The 17,443-nt window shown below is 45.4% G+C and overlaps 1 protein-coding gene across 1 annotated transcript in view; it reads left to right on the top strand.

Moving 5' to 3' along the window:
- Nucleotides 1-17,443, top strand: part of nav3 (neuron navigator 3) — a 285,560-nt gene that overhangs the window by 191,560 nt on the left and 76,557 nt on the right. Inside the window, exons 6-8 of the mRNA XM_080492455.1 lie at nucleotides 6,572-6,640; nucleotides 11,704-11,846; nucleotides 16,180-16,935. Of these exons, the coding sequence (XP_080348581.1) occupies nucleotides 6,572-6,640; nucleotides 11,704-11,846; nucleotides 16,180-16,935 (968 nt within the window). The remainder of the gene's footprint in view (nucleotides 1-6,571; nucleotides 6,641-11,703; nucleotides 11,847-16,179; nucleotides 16,936-17,443) is intronic.

Here is a 17,443-nt window from a genome sequence, read left to right as displayed (position 1 = left end):
AGATGGTGGCAACATGCAGGAACTAAATTCCTCCACAAACATCCACTTGTTTGGTTCGTAACCTTTAAATCCATCCGGGGATCTTCTGATTCTCCCAGCGAGAACAAACGACGGCGGCCTGGTAAACATTAGAAGAGCGTGGAAATGATGAGAGAAAGAAAACCAACTCTGGACGATGTTCAGTTTTTATTATTTTCAATACAAATCCAATCCACTCGCTTCCGTCTTGTTCGCTGAAATAACTTGAACCTCTTAACTCTCCTGCTAACGATCTCTCAGATAACCTCCTTTTGTTGCCACGGCGAAGAAACAGTTATAGTGACGTCTGCTCATACAGACTAACCTCAGGATGAAGATATTTATCTAGGATGTTTTCGATTTGCTCAAAAAATATAGTTTTCTGTGGAGATCTGATCACTAGTGATTACTGGTGGTTGTTCTTTTAATAAACACACATGCAGAACAATGTGTTAGAAACATTAACAATGGAAGAACACGGATATTCTACTGGATTCTTATTACAGTGACTGTCAAAATAAAAGCACCATGACTCTCTGGAGGAAAACCTTGTCCGTCTCTTCACACGTGCAGTGGAACTGTTCATCACCGCCGCGGTGTGCATGCACTGTCGCAGTGTTTCCCACGTTTCCATGGAGACGGAGTTGGATGTTCTCGAAAAGTTCCATCTTGGGTAGTTGCGTTTTCAGACGCTCCGAAAATTATATATATATATATATATATATCCAGACTATTGAGCACCTGAACATGAAGCTGCACCCACCAGATTAAAAAAGGAAAAAAAACAAAGTTCAGAGTTACGTGATGCACCTGAACACATCACCCATGTATCGTGGCCATAAAAGATCAGCGTCATTGTTTAAGGGCTTATAGTCCAGAAATTACGATAATACACTGACAAGTTGTTTGTCACAATTTAGTGTTTTACACTAAAACCTGAAGCCACATGTGACTGATATAAAGCTACACGTCATTGTCATCGCTTCGTTTACTGTTAATTAAACTGGACAATCTGATCCTTCTGACGTGTCTGAGCAGTAGCTGTTGGACCGTCATATTTAATTCTTCCTTTTGTTTGAGGTTTCCTGCCTTTTCTGCTGCAGCTTCCTCTTTTCACCCACGATATTAAATCCTCATCTGATCAACCTGCAGTCAAACAAAAGGTCTTTTGATTCAAATTCTCCATGAATGAAGTCCCGTGAGCTCCGATTGACTCTGCTTCAATTTGTCTTCGTGGATTTATAAGATACAAGACAGAAGAAAAAGACACACACACACACACACACACACACACACACACACACACACACACACACACACACACACACACACACACACACACAGGCTTGGCATCCAGCTTTGACAGGAGGATCTTTCTATAGACAGCACCTGCTCGTGTGTGTATGTGTGTGTGTGTGTGTGTGTGTGTGTGTGTGTGTGTGTGTGTGTGTGTGTGTGTGTGTGTGTGTGTGTGAGGGGAACTCCTGATTGGTCAGAGGGCGACAGCCCGGAGCCGTGGGAGGCTTCCAGCGCTGTCGAAGGCCCCGGGCCTGGCGGAGCTCAGAAAGCCCTCCCTCTCTGATGCATCATGTCCCGGGGCGAACACGTTGACCCCCTGCTGTGGCGCTCCTCACGCCTGCCCACCGCTGTGTCTCGTGACAGGAAGAGCCGCTTGCCTTACGGGAGAACCACCTCTGTGGCTAAGACGGCCTCGGCTCAGAGGTACGGCTGGAGACCTGCTTAACGGGGAACAGAGAGCTAAACCTTTTTCTTTTTTTTTTGAAACCACGTGGTGATGTGAGGAAGGACTAGTGTCAGTGGCGTCATGAACTGGTAAATGTTTGTCTCTCTTGTCTTTGGACACTATTGATTTGACTTGTTGTGGAGTTGAGTGGATTCTGTCTTAATGCAGGGGAGCAACAGAAGCTCTCACAGATCGATTTCATCTAGAAATGAAATGCACTGCGTCGGCTGCTCAGTTCACTATTTAACTATTCCTGAAATAATAACCTGGCTGCAGTAACAGAGGATTGTTCCGGTTGGTCATTAATGTGTTTTTATATACAAATATCATGAACTTTAGCACACTCGTGTTATACCAGAGGTGTTACTTCCATCTTCAGAGGGCCGGACTCGTACGTTTGTGCCGTAATAACATTTAAATCAAAACTTTAAAGTTTGTCTTTGTTGTGGCGCAAAAACCAAACAATTACAACAGAAAGAGACCAAACCCATTTTAATGAAACCTTCAGATGCAAAAATAAAATGTACAAAAAAACCCTTCTGGTATCGCCGTTGCATTCTGGGTGTTTGACAGTGTGGATCAGTGTGATAGCAGCGAGGCGGCTCCTTCATGGCAGTTCTTCTCTGAAGATCAATGATTTCCTTCACATTTCTACGATTTGCTTAATTATTTGGATTCGAGCCTTTTGCGGCTGCTTTTGGCTCACAGGCCTCGTGGTTGACATGATTTAAACGAGAGATGATAATCCATGAACTCCCAGTCGCCCCACTCATGAATTATTATTCATTGTTAACTGTGCATAGAGTCTTCATTTCCTGCTGCTTTGGATGTAAACTCATCGCTGTGCAGTGGCCTCTTGCTCCAGATTGACTCGAGCCGACGAAGGTCAGGTGACGTGCTGAAGATGATATTGCTCACATTTAGCACACAGGATCGCTGGTGTTGGATTAAAGTGGAACCTCCATGATGTATGTCGCGTCGGCTCAGAGGTGACAGGCTGCGCCCAACCACCTCCACGTCCGCCGCCGCTTCTCTTTCCACACTGGAAGCATCTTGACGCTGTGGGTTTGGGACTGAGTCCCTCTTCTGGCTTCATCCAGTCACAGCTGTGGGCAGCACTTCTTTGACTTTCTCCTTTAAAGATGTTCCTCCTCCACGCCGCCGCCGCCGCCGCCGCCGCACTGCGCTTTCACTCTCCATCTGAACAAAAAGGATTGAAGAAAGAAAACTGCACTTAGTGAGAAATGTGATGCACAGATTCAGGCCCGACCCTTTTTTCCCATTAAAATGCTGAGAAGACGTTTCAGTGCGTGACAGGGTCCATTAATCTCTGTCTCAGCTCTTCTTCTCGTCCTGCTAAGGACCATTTAGAATATTTAACAGCGCCACAACACACCAGAGAGATGAAATGATGTGTGTTGTTGGATTCTTCAGGGCCACTCGGGGCAACGCATTCAGTCGCCAGACATCATTAAGTGGCGCGTCATGTGTCATATACTTCATTATGAACACGACACAGAGGAGCCGGCCAGCGCGGCGGCGGCGGCGGCGGCGTTCTGCTTGTTGCTATAACACTCAATGTCGGCAAGGTCAACGAGAAAAGAACCGCGAGCCACACTTCATCACCGGAGGCTTCATCACCTCCAGGTGTGTGTGTGTGTGCGTGTGTGTGTGTGTGTGTGTGTGTGTGTGTGTGTGTGTGTGTGTGTGTGTGTGTGTGTGTGTGTGTGTGTGTGTGTGTGTGTGTGTGTGTGTGTGTGTGGTGACAGAATAAAGAAATTTTCATTTCAGAAAAGTTTCACATTTACACAGCAACATTTTGAAATACTGCAGACACTTAAAACGATGTAGTTTTCATGTTGGGCCACTAGTGGCTGCTGTTGCTTGTTTTCATAATGAAAGTACGCACACACACACACACACACACACACACACACACACACACACACACACACACACACACAGCAGAGAACACTGAGCTCTAAGCATTAACAATGTGAGAACACGGACATTCAAGTGGACAGACCATCAAGTTGGATTGTTATCACGGTGACTGTCAAAATAAAAGTAACAGGTTGGATAGTTATTACGGTGACTGTCAAAATAAAAGTACCAAGTCCAGGGGGATATGGACTCGGAGTCACGACACCACGGAGGAAACTTTGTAGTTACTGAGCATGTGCACAGCAGCAGCGTTTCACTAAAGTCTTTCCCCGTTTCCATGGAGACGGAACACTTTCAAAAAGTTCCACTTGGAGAGCTGTTTTAAAAAATGGTGCATTTTCAGTGGGTCATGGAAACGGACGCCCCAAATCGCAGAAAAAAGTTTTGAGTTTCCACTTGGACCCGTTGTCGCCCCGTTCTGTCGCTCGATGAAATATTCTCGGTGTGATTTATTTCACCCCTCGGAAAAACGTAGAACTTCCGCACCACTCCAGAGTTTATCGCCGTCCCGCATTAGAGAAAATGAAGCCGGAGGAGGCGGCGGCTGCCAAAACGTCCATCACATCCCCGCCGTCGTGCTGAACTGAGGCCATTGTGGCGCAACTGGTGTCGCTGCAGCCTCATGTTTTATTCACCGCAGGCCGGCGGCACAAACCAAACCTGCCGTTTGAAAGCATTTGTTTGTATTTCATGCAAAGTGGAGGGCTGCGACGGGGAGGCAGACCGAGCTGCCCCGGCTGCAGTGCGTCACGCCGTCACATATCCCTACTTTATTGTCTCTCGTCCACGTTCACACAGAGGACGGGTTGTTCCTGGCCGTCGGTGGAGAAGCTTGTGTTGTTTGTCAGAGGAAGAGCAGCTCGGTGGCAGACGGACCTTTTAGACGTCTTGTTGCATCGCCGAGGAGGAAAACTTACATTTCTGGCTCTTTTCAACTGGTGTAAGGTAAAGTTGAATCAAAAATTGATCCGATTTGTAATGTACAACTTTGAGAAAAATACCAAAGGGAGAGGACGAGTTTTGATATTTTATCTGAGGATGTGGGTCATGAGTGCAGCAGGAAGTTAAAAGTTAATAGAGAAGCTGGAAAGACGAGTACAAACCATTCAAGTACTTTGGAAAACTTCTTTTTATTTCTTTACTCCTGAATGATTCCATCAACAGCAGGGAAATCTCCATTCAACTGACGAGTTTGTTCAGAATCAGAAATAAAATCTTGTTTCAAAGCTTCAAACTGGCTGCGTTTTATACTGAAACCAGAGGAACGACGCTTTACGCAGCTTCGCACTAAAAATATATTAACTATTGAAATACCAAACTTAAAATGTTCATTACAATGTTCAGTTTCATTAAAAATCAATGATGATGAAATAGGACGTTGATCGTTGGCGGTGTTTCCGTTGCTGAGATTTAAACTAGTTTTTACTTTCCAACCAAAAATCAACAAATAATAATACTGATTATGAAAATATTTCAAACTCAAGTTCAGCCTAAATGTATTAATGGACCGAGACAAACGGCGTCAGACTGAGTTTAGACTGAAGCTCCATGGATTCCTTCTCTTACATTTATCTGATATGTTTAGTAAAGTGTGCTGGTGAAGTGGCTTGAATCACAGTGGATTTTATTTTGAAATATCTAAAAGATAAAGCAGAACTTTCCGAGCTGTATCGAGGGTGAACTTTAGTTTGTACTATAATAGCTTCGTAACAACGATATTCTCAGGCCTCGTTTACACGACGACCATTTCATTGTGAAAACGGAAAACCGTTTTGAGTTCCGTTTCCATGACAACGGTGCTGAAAATGTAACTTTTATAAAACGATCCGACTCCATAGAAACGGGGCAAAACGCAGCTTTTTGAAATTGATCTAATTACGAGTCAAAAACAAGGGAAAACGACATTTTTCAAAAATAGACCGTCTTCGTCTCCATGGAAACGGGGGAAAGCGCAACCTTTCCGAAAAGCTGTTGCTGCGCATGCGCACCGCGGCGGTCAGTAAACAGTAAATTGTTCTTCTGCTCATGCTCAGTAAATAAACAATAACAAGAATGTTTTCCTCCGTCGTGTCGTGACTCCCGTCCAGCTTCTCCGGGGACTTTAAACTTCGCCTCAGCAAACAAACAGGGTCAAGTTGTTTATCGGACCGGAGAGTTAAGAGACTCTTCGTCTCGGGAGCAGAAATACGGCACAATTGTTTGCAGAGAGTTTTTACTGCCTTGTTTTGCGACGCAGCAGATTAAAACAACATTTCTCTCTCAGCATTTGTCAAAAAAAACAACAAGTGCGTGTGTTTTGTTGTCAAACGGCTGCGTTCATGTCCAATCTCCTGGTCTGAGAGTCGTTCTGCAGTAAACAGCCACGCCACCTTTGACTTGTCAGAGTTTCCTGGACATAAACATGATCGTTGAACGCAGATCGTGTTGAAGAGCCGCTCGTATAAGTAGCTTAACGGCTTCCTGTCGGACGTGAGGGCGTGGCCTAACGGTGACCGGCGCTCCCAGCGTTTCCTGCTCCTCTGCTCCGGGATTCTCCTCAGGACACTTTGTGAAAGTCACTTTTTATGCCGTCGGGCCCATAAACAGATGGAGGTCATTGTCTGAGTCACACACGTGGGACATGTGGGACACGTGGGACATGTGGGACACGTGGGACATGTGGGACACGTGGGACATGTGGGACACGTGGGAGCCGTCATGAAGGAATCAAAGAAATGTGCACGCGGCGTTCACCATGTGCTTCCTGGTCCAGTTTGTCTGAATGAATCCTCTCACTGACATTATTACATTAGGAACGTTCCAGGACGACGCTGCTCTCAGTCCCACTCTAAATGTCCTGATTGTCCGTCCGTCATCTCTCCTCAGTCTCACGGCACGATATGCAAGTCCTCCGGGCCACGGCGGGATAGGATCGCCGCAGAAGAAGAACACAAGGTACGTCCTCAGAAATTTGATCCGTTTCAGACTGTTTAGTTAAGAATCACATGCTGAATGTGGGAACTAGAGACGGGTTCCTTTCACATTTATACCGATACCTGGAAATCGATACCTGGAAATCAATACCGGTACTCAACCGTACCCATTCTCGGTACTTTTGTGTATTTATATGGTAATAAATGTTAACTGAAATCTTTTTTTTTTTCAATATAACATATTCATTTGTCAATATATAAACTTTAACAAATAAATCGAAACAACATCCACCTGTTTGTATCGTAGCATCGCAGTTGTTTCACCAATTTTCCAACAACAAACCTGAACTACCAGTACGCAGTGGTATTTTTAATAATTACCTAATTAAAACCCAGCTCCAGGTACATTCCTTTCTCCTCTGGAAACCTTGTGATAGTAGATCTGGGATAATAGAGCTGTAGATCTGTGATGGTAGAGCTGTATATCTATGATGGAAGATGTAAAGACTGTGACGGTAGAGCTGTAGATCTGTGACGGTAGAGCTGAAGAGGGCTTTTTTTGCTGCAAGTCATTTAAACTATGGAGAAGGGCGTCGACACGATATCCGTTGTTTTCATGCAGTGACACTGTGCTGCTGGCGGTCGTGGCGCCCGGCCGATGTCCAAGCTTCAGCACAAATCAGTGGAGTTGCATTTGTTGTGTTTTGGTCTCACCCTGCAGTCACGGAGTCTGAAGCTGTTTAGACGAGAGATGGATGGAAGTTTATAGATTTAGGAAGAGACGACTGTGACACTGCGACTGAGACACAGCAGTGGAAACGTATCGTTGCGTTTTGACGTCACGACGACAGCAAAGCAGTATTGGGGGTAAAATCTCACACCAACGCACCGAAATCGTTTCTCTCTGTAGTCGCACTCGTATGAATTCCAGCCAACCCACCCAGATAAGATTGTTCACGCCCTCAAAACTCTCCACTGCATGTTCCACACCCCAGCTCAGCTGTCTGATACTCGCAGTATCAGGTCCAGCTCAGAGGAAACGGCGTGTTGGCCAATCATTCGTCTGCCGCTAGAGGCTCCGCCTCCACAGGTGGTGACCCGCCCTCTCTCGTCTCTCTCTCTTGTTTTGTGTGATAATAGAGGCTGATGAGTGAGTGACAACGTAAGCAGTTCTCTGTTTATATCAAATTCCTATTCAAATAATCCAGATTACATTTAATAGACTTGACATGTCAGCCTTTGTGAGATAATGTGAGATATAAGAGAGATCAAGCAAACTTCACTTCAGTTGTGATGATTTTGTTGTGAGCAAAGCCACATGTATAATGATGAAGAGTAATAAGTAGTACTCTATTATACCTTATCATAGCTATTATGGTTGCTGGATATCAGTTTTTAGTGACTCTTACAGGTTTTCTGGTTTTAATTCTCTGAATTGAGCCTCTCATAATTTTCCTTTTTATTTAATTTTACCCCCGACACTTTGAAAATTCATTTTCTTCTGTCTTTAAAGTTTCCAGACTGATTTTCCAATAATGAACAACTCAATAGAAATCTGACTGAGCTGGCTCAGTGTGATAATACACTGATATCAACAGGCTAAAAGCAGATTAAAGTTCCTCATCTGAGCAGCAGGGGGCGATGTTTGACAGTCTGCTTGCCACCTGTCTCCTCCTGGCATCTCTCCTTCCTCTCTAATAAGCCAGATGTGGCGAGGCCAGACGTCGTAACAGTCTGGTAATTACAGCGCAGCCTTTTTTAGAAGAACAAATAAAGTCCCGGCTCCAAAACCCGGACGCCCTCACGCAGCCTCAGCGACCGCAGTCATCCTTCTTCTTCTTCTGAACCGATCTGACCGCGGACTGAAACTGAATCAGGGTCCAAAACTGCATCTCACTTCCCTCCTGAGCTCCGTTCTGCTGAGGCATCATCAAACATTATTTAGGAAGATGAACGACTCTTGTGATAAAAGGGGGGAACCTCTGATTCTCTCCCTCATTTCCTCCTGTCTGGACTCTTCATCTTCTCACTCCTCGTCTTCTGTCCTTTCTCCATCTTTACCGTTCATTTCTGCGGTGACCGAAACGCCGCCGTCCGGTGGCGGCGGCGGCTCTGGGCTTCACTCTACGTGAAAACAAGATCGTAGGAAGAAAAAAGAACTGGCGTATTTTGCGCTGCTCAGCGCCGCCGCCGCCGCCACATCAGGCCCTCCCTGCCTTGACGCCCCGCTGTGCGCCTTGTTTAATCACTTAGCTTTGTTCTGTTTTTCCCGGGGAGACTTTTCACCCTGCCTCCGCTGCAATAAGAGCAGTGCTGAGCTTTCAGGGAACGGCTCTGTGTTCCCTGTTGCATCAGAAAAGGCAGAAGATGGCGGCGAGCCGGGGCTGGACGCCTCCTCTGGGTCAGTGAGTCTCAGTGACGTGACGCTGACCCAGGGGTTTCCAGTCGCCGCTGCTTTCATTCACAAAAACCATGAAACTAATATTGTGAGGAACTATTTTCAGTCGAGCCTTTTCTGTTTTTATTCGTTGGATCAGTGATCATGATGGAGACAATATTCCCACCATGGTGATGATTTCAAAATGAGCTCCAGTGTTGTAAACCGACTCAGTGAGACTCTGACGTCACGTGAAAACATTGTGTAATGGGGTTTCTTATTTATAGAAGCAGCCCGACTGCAATTTAAAGATACTGTATACTCGATTACAATGATTAAATAGACGCTTTTTATATACAGAAGGAAAGTGTTGAAGATCATCCCCCGATTTGCTGTAATTCCTTTTTGATTCTTTTTTTTTAATGGAGATTAAGGCTCATTTACACTTTATTGGCAGCTTTAATTCCAGGCATTAACTGGAATTTCCACTGTCAGATTTTTACTGTGTGTGTGTGTGTGTGTGTGTGTGCGTGCGTGCGTGCGTGCGTGCGTGCGTGCGTGCGTGCGTGCGTGCGTGCGTGCGTGCGTGCGTGCGTGCGTGCGTGCGTGCGTGTGTGTGTGTGCGTGTGCGTGCGTGACTGTGTTTTGGGGATTTAGAATTACTTGTTCATCATGTACGAGCTGGAAATCTCTCCTGTTTTTTCACCCTCAAGTGGAGGTAATCCATGCTTTTATTTTGAAATCACTATAGATGGTGAGAAACCGGTTTATGTTGAATAAAGGTACACACATCACATTGATTATCACAAGATCCACCGATGCTGATTTTTTTATAAAGTACGAGTACAAACCTTTAGCTACTTGCTGATATAGAGTACCGATACGAGTACTTATTAAATGTGATTAAGGTTAATTCATACTGCATATGCAAATGATTCTATCTTTTGCCGCAAATCGATATCAATATCGATAGTATTAGTATCAGTATCGATAGGTATCGGTAAGTATCGGCATCGGTATCGGTAGGTATTGGAATTGTTATCGATAGATATCGATTGATATCAGTATGTATTAGTATCAATGTATTGGTATCTCTGTCGGTAGTTATCGTATCGGTAGGTATTGGTATCTCTATCGGTAGGTATCATATTGGTTGGTTTCTCTATCGGTAGGTATTTCTATCAGAAGGTATCGGTATCTTATCGGTAGGTATTGGTATTTATCAGTAACAGTATCTGTACTTCCCTAATTGTAACTCCTGTTTGATTGTATTTCTGCTGACAGAAGAGATTCAGGTCCTTGTGGTTGTAAGGAAGCAGTTCATCAGCTATTATGCTCTTTTTCTATTTGGCTGAAGTTCCGAGCTGAACGTTGACGTTTTCCAAGAAAAGGAAACAGTGAAAGAGGCGAGCGAATCGTTCTGGAGCCTCAGATCAGATCTGGGCTGCTCTGCTGTGGACGGACGCTCCCACGTATCGCCACACTCTGAATTACTGTGACAAATCCAAACAATTCAGTGAGAAAAAGTTGAACTTTAAGAGAAAGTTAATTGTGTTTGTGCGCCGAGTGAATCTGAGTGAAATGGAGCGGACGCTGTTATCAGCGCTGAACATCAATCTGTCCCCCCGTTTGTTTACTTTTGTAAAGACAAGTTGGCACATTTCTGACGTGTCCTCCTTCCCCTCGGAGAGTTCGGACCGCCGTAGGATTCCAAACCTTTAAGAAGGAAATGTTCCCGTCCGACATCTCGGCTCCATCTGCAGCACACACCGGGGACGTTTCCCCGCATGGCAAATTGATTTATCTTCGTCGAGGGACGCCGCCACCGAGGCGTTCGAATCCACTTTCTTCAGCACGCTTCAGCATTAAGACGTGAACGTCGGAGGCGGAGTAGGGCGGGTCACAACGAGGCAACGATTGCTGAACGATCCCAAAGATATTAGAGATTGAGTAAATACTTTGGACGGATTTTCATGAAACGGAGTCGTTTCTTTAATAATTGTTTGGTTTTGTGAAAATATGAACATTTTCATCGTCCGTGCCTCAACAAAGAAAAACTTAAAGGTTAAAGGTTATTATACTTTAGCGGTCCGACACACTGGAGATGAAATATGTGGCGGCTGAATTAAAACTAAAAGGCTTTAGTTCCTGTGAGGACGTCTTTGCTGACCGATCAGGACCAACGCCCCGAGGCGTCCTACCTTCATCCTAGTTTGATTTTAGTTGTTTTATCTTGAAGTCCATTGTTGTTTGTTGGAACCATTTTTATTTTAAATTAGTAAACAGACTCCTATTGCAGTGATTTACATTATTGTTGTTACGATGATTTAAATCTGAGGTGGGAGGGAAAAGCCCCTCCAGGTGTCATTAGACAATACAAACCAGAAGGATCAATCACAGACATTTGACTTATTTCTAGTCAAACATTGATTTTCTAACGGATTTCTTCAGAGAGGTGGACAGGAGAGAGGATCAGAAGTTTTCTTTCACTGATATTTCACTGAAGTTTACACCAGAATGATTCATTAAAATCGGCTTTACGTTGAGATTGTAGTCATTTTCGGTCGTAATTAACATTTTCATCACTCTGAAGTTAAAATGTTCTGCTTGTTAAGGCTCTATTTTACTGCTCCGGGCCTCTCGAGGTAAAGCTGGACCACAGTGTGTTGGACACCCCCGATCTGAATCCCCTGTTTTTGCTGCTGCAGGTTACCAGGACCCTCCAGAGCTCCTGCTGCAGGCAGCGGGGCTTCCAGGAGCCCGGGCTCGTCCAACCTCAACCGACGGAGCCAGAGCTTCAACAGCATCGACAAGAGCAAGCCTCTTCAGTATGCCAGCGGCAACGACCGAGGTGAGCGTCGCTGCAACCCGTCACCTGCAGGGAGGAGAGGGAGGAATCTCTGTTCTCGCTGCATGCTTTGTTTTTAAGACTGCAGGCTGCATTCTGCAGGCGGCATTCTGCAGGCTGCATTCTGCAGCACAGCCACTTGATGGCACCACTGATACTGACACTGGCACCCCCCCCCCTTAACCAAACCTCACCAGTCTGCTGAATCATCCCCGGCTCTTTATTCCAGGTGAGTTCTAATAGGTGCCATTCGGTGGAAATGTTTCCCAGCCCGGGTAAAAAGCCATTTGGGAGATGACCAGAGGGGCAAACTGAGGCAGCTGCTCTGCCGAGGGTGATCGGGCTAATGAGAGCCATTATGCTTTTGAGAGAAGAGTTTGTGTAGTGGAGAGAGTCAGAGTGGCATTTTCAGTTAATACTCAAACAATTATAAAAAAAAGAAATAAAACAAGGTAGCCGCTTTAACAGCCTCCTTCTGTTCGGAGAGTAAATACGTCCAATTACAATGATTTAATACCTTTTTCTCTTTTCGCCCTCAATCACTGCGTTTGTAGTTTTAGTGTTTCTTCTTCTTCTTCTTCTTCTTCTTCTTCTTCTTCTTCTTCTTCTTCTTCTTCTTCTTCTTCTTCTTCTTCTTCTTCTTCTTCTCCTCCTCCTCCTCCTCCTCCTCCTCCTCCTCCTCCTCCACAGGTTCACCTGATCCCATTAACCTTTAATGTTTTTCGTGTTTGGACTCAGGGAACAAGGAAGACATGCAAACTCAGTGAAGTGAAATCCACGTTACCACCAAGACTTATTAGAACTTAAAACCCGTCCTGTGTCGGAGAGTTATTATTAACTAACCATTAACCGACATCTTGTTTGTATTCTTAAAGCTGTTGAGTCCAACACGTTTTAGTTCAGGAGCACCATGCAGTCCAACTTCCACTTCAATGTTTCAGACAGTAAAATAGTACCATAATAACCTTTACATTTAAATTATAAAGTTTTTCTTTCTTGTGGCACGATGAAAACGTCTATAATTTGATTAAAAAACTAAGAATTACTGCAGGAATTAACGTCCCAAAATCTAATTGATTGTTCCTTCAGTGATGATAAATCATCCTTGAACATTTCATGCAGTTTAGGTGAGTAGTTTTCTGTGAAAAGTTGGTAAAATACATACTTAAAAGCCAATAAATAAATATACACGTGGATGAAAACAGAACTTTGGTTGGCTTTCCCCCAGTGGAGTGATTATATAAGCTTTCATACTAAACCCGTCTCCAACTGTAAAATCTAGAATTCTAGACAGATTTTATTGTAGATATAAGAAATGTTTATGATCACGTTCAGTAGATTTATCTGATCTGATTTGATTCTATGTATTTCAGTTCATTTCTATTGGTTGATATATACATACAGGTATAATATAGAAAATAGAATTGTGATCCCATTAGTGTTGTTTTTGTGTCTAGTAAGTATCGACATTGACTATCAGCATTACAGGTTGTGTTGTTGGTATTTTAAGTGAAATTACTTAGTTGATCTTGAACCTTTGGATGAATTCAAGTTAAAATGTAGTTGTAAGACAGGCTGGTTGTGAAAAACAGTTCAACTGAAGTGTTTCTTATGTCATCAAGAACATGCAGATTTGCAGCCCAGGGCCCGGGCCCGGGCCCAGGGTCTGGCGCCGCCCAGGGTCCCAACTGGCATTTCCTTCCTTCGGCTTGCTGAGGCAAAAAAACAAAAAACTAGATAAAGAAATAAAGAAATAAAAGGAAGAGTCTGTTGCCATGGCAACGGCAAGTCACTGCACGGGGGGAAAAGTGCGGCGGTGGCGGCGGCGCCGCCCGTGACGGCCTCTGGGGCGGGGATAGAGAGAATCTTTAGAGGAGAGGTTAATTGACTGGATTCACAAACTGCGACTCTGAGGGACAGAATTCACACGAGACCCTGACCTCTTTTCTTCACGTTAATAAGATATCTGTGAAATCAGCTCCGGAGGCGAGGGGTAATGTGGAGGACACACACACACACACACACACACACACACACACACACACACACACACACACATCAGACTCATCACATGGCTGCCGCAAATTAAATGTAAACAAACGGTAGAAATGGGCGTGGCCAGCCTGGTTTGCAGCTCCGAGGTTGGAGCCTGCTCCATCAAGACTGATGTCAGCGTTCCCACCTGGCAGCTCATGATAGGAAACCCGGCCGGCTGCCAGGCTGCTGCCCTTTAAACAGGCAGGAAAGGGCAACGTGCACACAGACAACAAGAGGCTCTGCTGTCGTACAAACACAGAACCCACCGACACATCCAGAGGGGTTTGCATGCAGGTTTACAATTTGCATGCATGAATGCAAACATTGATTTAACCACAAGTTCATGTATTAGCACTCCGTTCAGAACAAATAGCTGTTTCTGTGTCAGAAGCCCAAGAAATCTTCACGAGCCACGTCTGCAACTTGCAGTTAATGCATCAAATATTAATGGCTCAATATCGCCCTCAGAGTTTTTCTATTTTTCTGACGTGAAATGACTGAGATTAAAGCAGAAACCTGTTTATTGGTTATTTCCAGCATCGTACACCTCCTCCTCTGTGGCTTGTCCTGAACGCACTGAGGAAATTTGCATGCGGGTTTTAAGGTGTTATAGGATGTTGTCAGAAGCCTAAGCTGGTGAAAGTGTCTCTGCCCGAACCACAGCTGACTCTGAACCCCCCCACGCCCCCCCCCCCACCACCCCCACCCCCCACCACCCCCACCCCCCACCACCCACCCCCACCCCCGCTGCCTGCCTGAGGGGTTTGAAGCAGCACAGTGACTCAGATCCAGCTGAACCCTGCTCAACACGCTGACTGACAGCCAGACACACTCCCAATCTAATGGAGCATAACTTCATGTTGTCACTCTGTCGCCTCTTTATCCGCCACCATCATAATTCTGCCTTTTCAGCTCTTTGCCAATCTATTCATCCTCGGTTGAATAAAATAAAATAATAAAAAAGCTCCTGTTCCTCAGTAGAAGAGGTTCAGTGAGGGGAGGGACACGCTACAGGCGTGATGGAGGTTGTTTGTGCGGCTTTGCTTTCAGATTTGCTCAGTGAGCCACGGTGGTGAAGTGGAGAGCTCTCTGGAGACCGGGCTTTACGTCCTCTCTTTATAGAGTTTGCATGTCATTTCTGGATTTATTTCAGCAGTATTCAGAAAACAAAGTATGAATATGTGGCGACTCTGTGTGTTTGCTGTGTGACAAAGAAAATAATTCTAGAAATAGAGGAAATAAAACGTAACGTCTTGGTCGACCGTTGAAGCTGAGTGAGGTTGGATATCCGGTGTTGCTTTGCTCGTCGTCATGGCAACAGCGCGGTGACCTGTCCACAGCAGCGACGGTCCAGTAAGAAGTGAAGATCACCGAGTGGCTGTTTGAACCAGACGGTGCAGAAACGCCAAAGTAAAACTAAACTCATAGAATCTGCTCCTGTTGGACGGCGGCTTCAACCTTTCTATTTCATTTCTTCTTTCCTCCGCTGACATCCTGGGAAAGTTTCTTGTAATTGCTTGACTCCTGAGCTGAATGTGTATTTTCTCCACGCTGGCAGACGGCAGCAGAGTGTTCTAATGCTCTGGTGACACAGATCCAGGAGGCCTGGGATGCTTCGCCCACAGTTTGAACTAATAATTCGCTGGTGAAACCCTCACCTGTCAGAGTCACTTCAGTTTGGAACTGGACTGACACCTTCAAAACAGAAAAGAGAGAAAGATAGAGGAACAAGCTGCAGTCTTTGGTTCTGCCTCATCTCACCCGATCCCAGACCTCCACCAACCGTCTTCTCAGCATCCATCCATCTTTGGATGCAAACACAAAACGCAAACATTTCTGAAATCAAAACACACGAACAACACATTGTCACTTGACAAGAGACCAAATATAAGATATTAAACACTAAATTTGAGAAGAAAATACCTTAAAAGGTGTGAAACTTTATGCAGCAAGCATATTTTACTTGATGAGGGTCTTCAGATAGGATTTTTAAATCTAAATTTAACATTATACCGTAAAATCAAGGACTAAAAATAAGTAAATAATCTTAATTATAAGACACTATAATATCTATCATGTCTAGAAGTAAGATTTTAAACATTGGTAATGCCAAATGATTTGCAGTGTGTCTTCGTGTCGACATTATGCAGAAGGTGTTTTCACCACGACTCGTGTGTCGGTCAGTCACAGGAAGTACACGGACGCCAAAGTACCCGGTGAAAAGTGACGCACAATCTGAAATGTAGTCAGCATATATTACCAACACTGATCCTCCTTTCTCTCTTCCCTCCATGTTCAGAGGCGGTGAGGGGCGTCCCGGTGGCCAGCGGGGTGAACGGCGCTGGGCTTGGTGGGATGGTCCCCACCAGCCTCAGCGGGCAGCAGCTGGCCTCTGCCATCCCTTCACCCACCGGGGGCAAGTCCTGGCGCAGCAAGTCCATGAACCTCAAGCACAGCGCCACGTCGTCCATGCTAGCCAGCCCCACGCACTCGCCGTCCACCACGCCGTCGCCCCAGGCCCCCGAGGGCGACGCCTCCAAAGTAGGACTGGGTGTGGCGCCCCCCCAGAGGTCCATGCTGGATAAGTTCCGCCTCATTAATCCCCGGTCGGCGTCCAGAACGTCTCCGTCCGTGGCGGAAATGGCTCTGCAGGAGGAGGACGACCTGTCGGAGTACGGCGAGGACGTGCTGACGCCCACCGGCTCGGCGTGCAGCAGCGGTAGTAGCAGCGCTACGACCAAACAGACGCCCACGAAGACTTCGGCGTCATCCCACACGGCACCCAGCAAAACCTCCGCATCATCATCATCATCATCCACTTCGTATTCTAAGGCTTCTGCCAACGGCGGCAGGTCCGTGGCCTCCAGCAAGGACAAGGAGGACAGAAGCAAGGCCGGCAAGTCTTCGAAGGACAGCTTGCCGCCTAAAGAGGAGCGCGACATGTTTTCCGACTCCAACAAGAAGAGCTCCAAAATAGCCAGCCTCATTCCCAAAGGGGGGAAGTCGGGGAAGAAGGAGGGCGCCTCCAGCGGCATCCCAAAGCCCGGACTTAAAGGTGCAAGATGGAAGCTCTGAGTAGTTCACTAGTTACTTCTTCTTTTCTCGTCGGTCTGTAGAACAGGGGTCTCCTGCTTTTTATCTTGTGTGAGTTAATGAGAGAACTTCAGAGAGGTTCTCGTGTTTAGTAACATTTATTGAGTTTGAGCTGTGTTTGGGTGTTTCCATGACAACGATTGTCAGAGCCACTGAAAACACAACTTATGGAAAACTCCTGGTCTGTATACTCCTGGTCTGTATACTCCTGGTCTGTATACTCCTGGGACTCTGTAGTTTTATAGTTGACAGTCACCTGGAATAATGTTTGTTTATTTTTTTATTTTTTTATTTTTTTATTTTTTTCTTTTCTTCCTTTTTTCTTCTTTGCATTTTTCTTCTTTTTTCTTTCTTTCTTTTCTTTTATGCTTTCTTTTCCCCCCATGGTCATGTGTGTGGTTTCATCCTCCCAAAACAAACAAATAAAAATAAGCCAACAGCACCCACTAGTGGCCCTAGATGAACACTAC

Source organism: Lipophrys pholis (genome assembly GCF_963383615.2).
Source record: "Lipophrys pholis genome assembly, chromosome: 22".
NCBI lineage: Eukaryota > Metazoa > Chordata > Actinopteri > Blenniiformes > Blenniidae > Lipophrys > Lipophrys pholis.
Note: the sequence above shows the minus strand (reverse complement) of the source record. Positions and strands in the feature narration are given on the sequence as shown.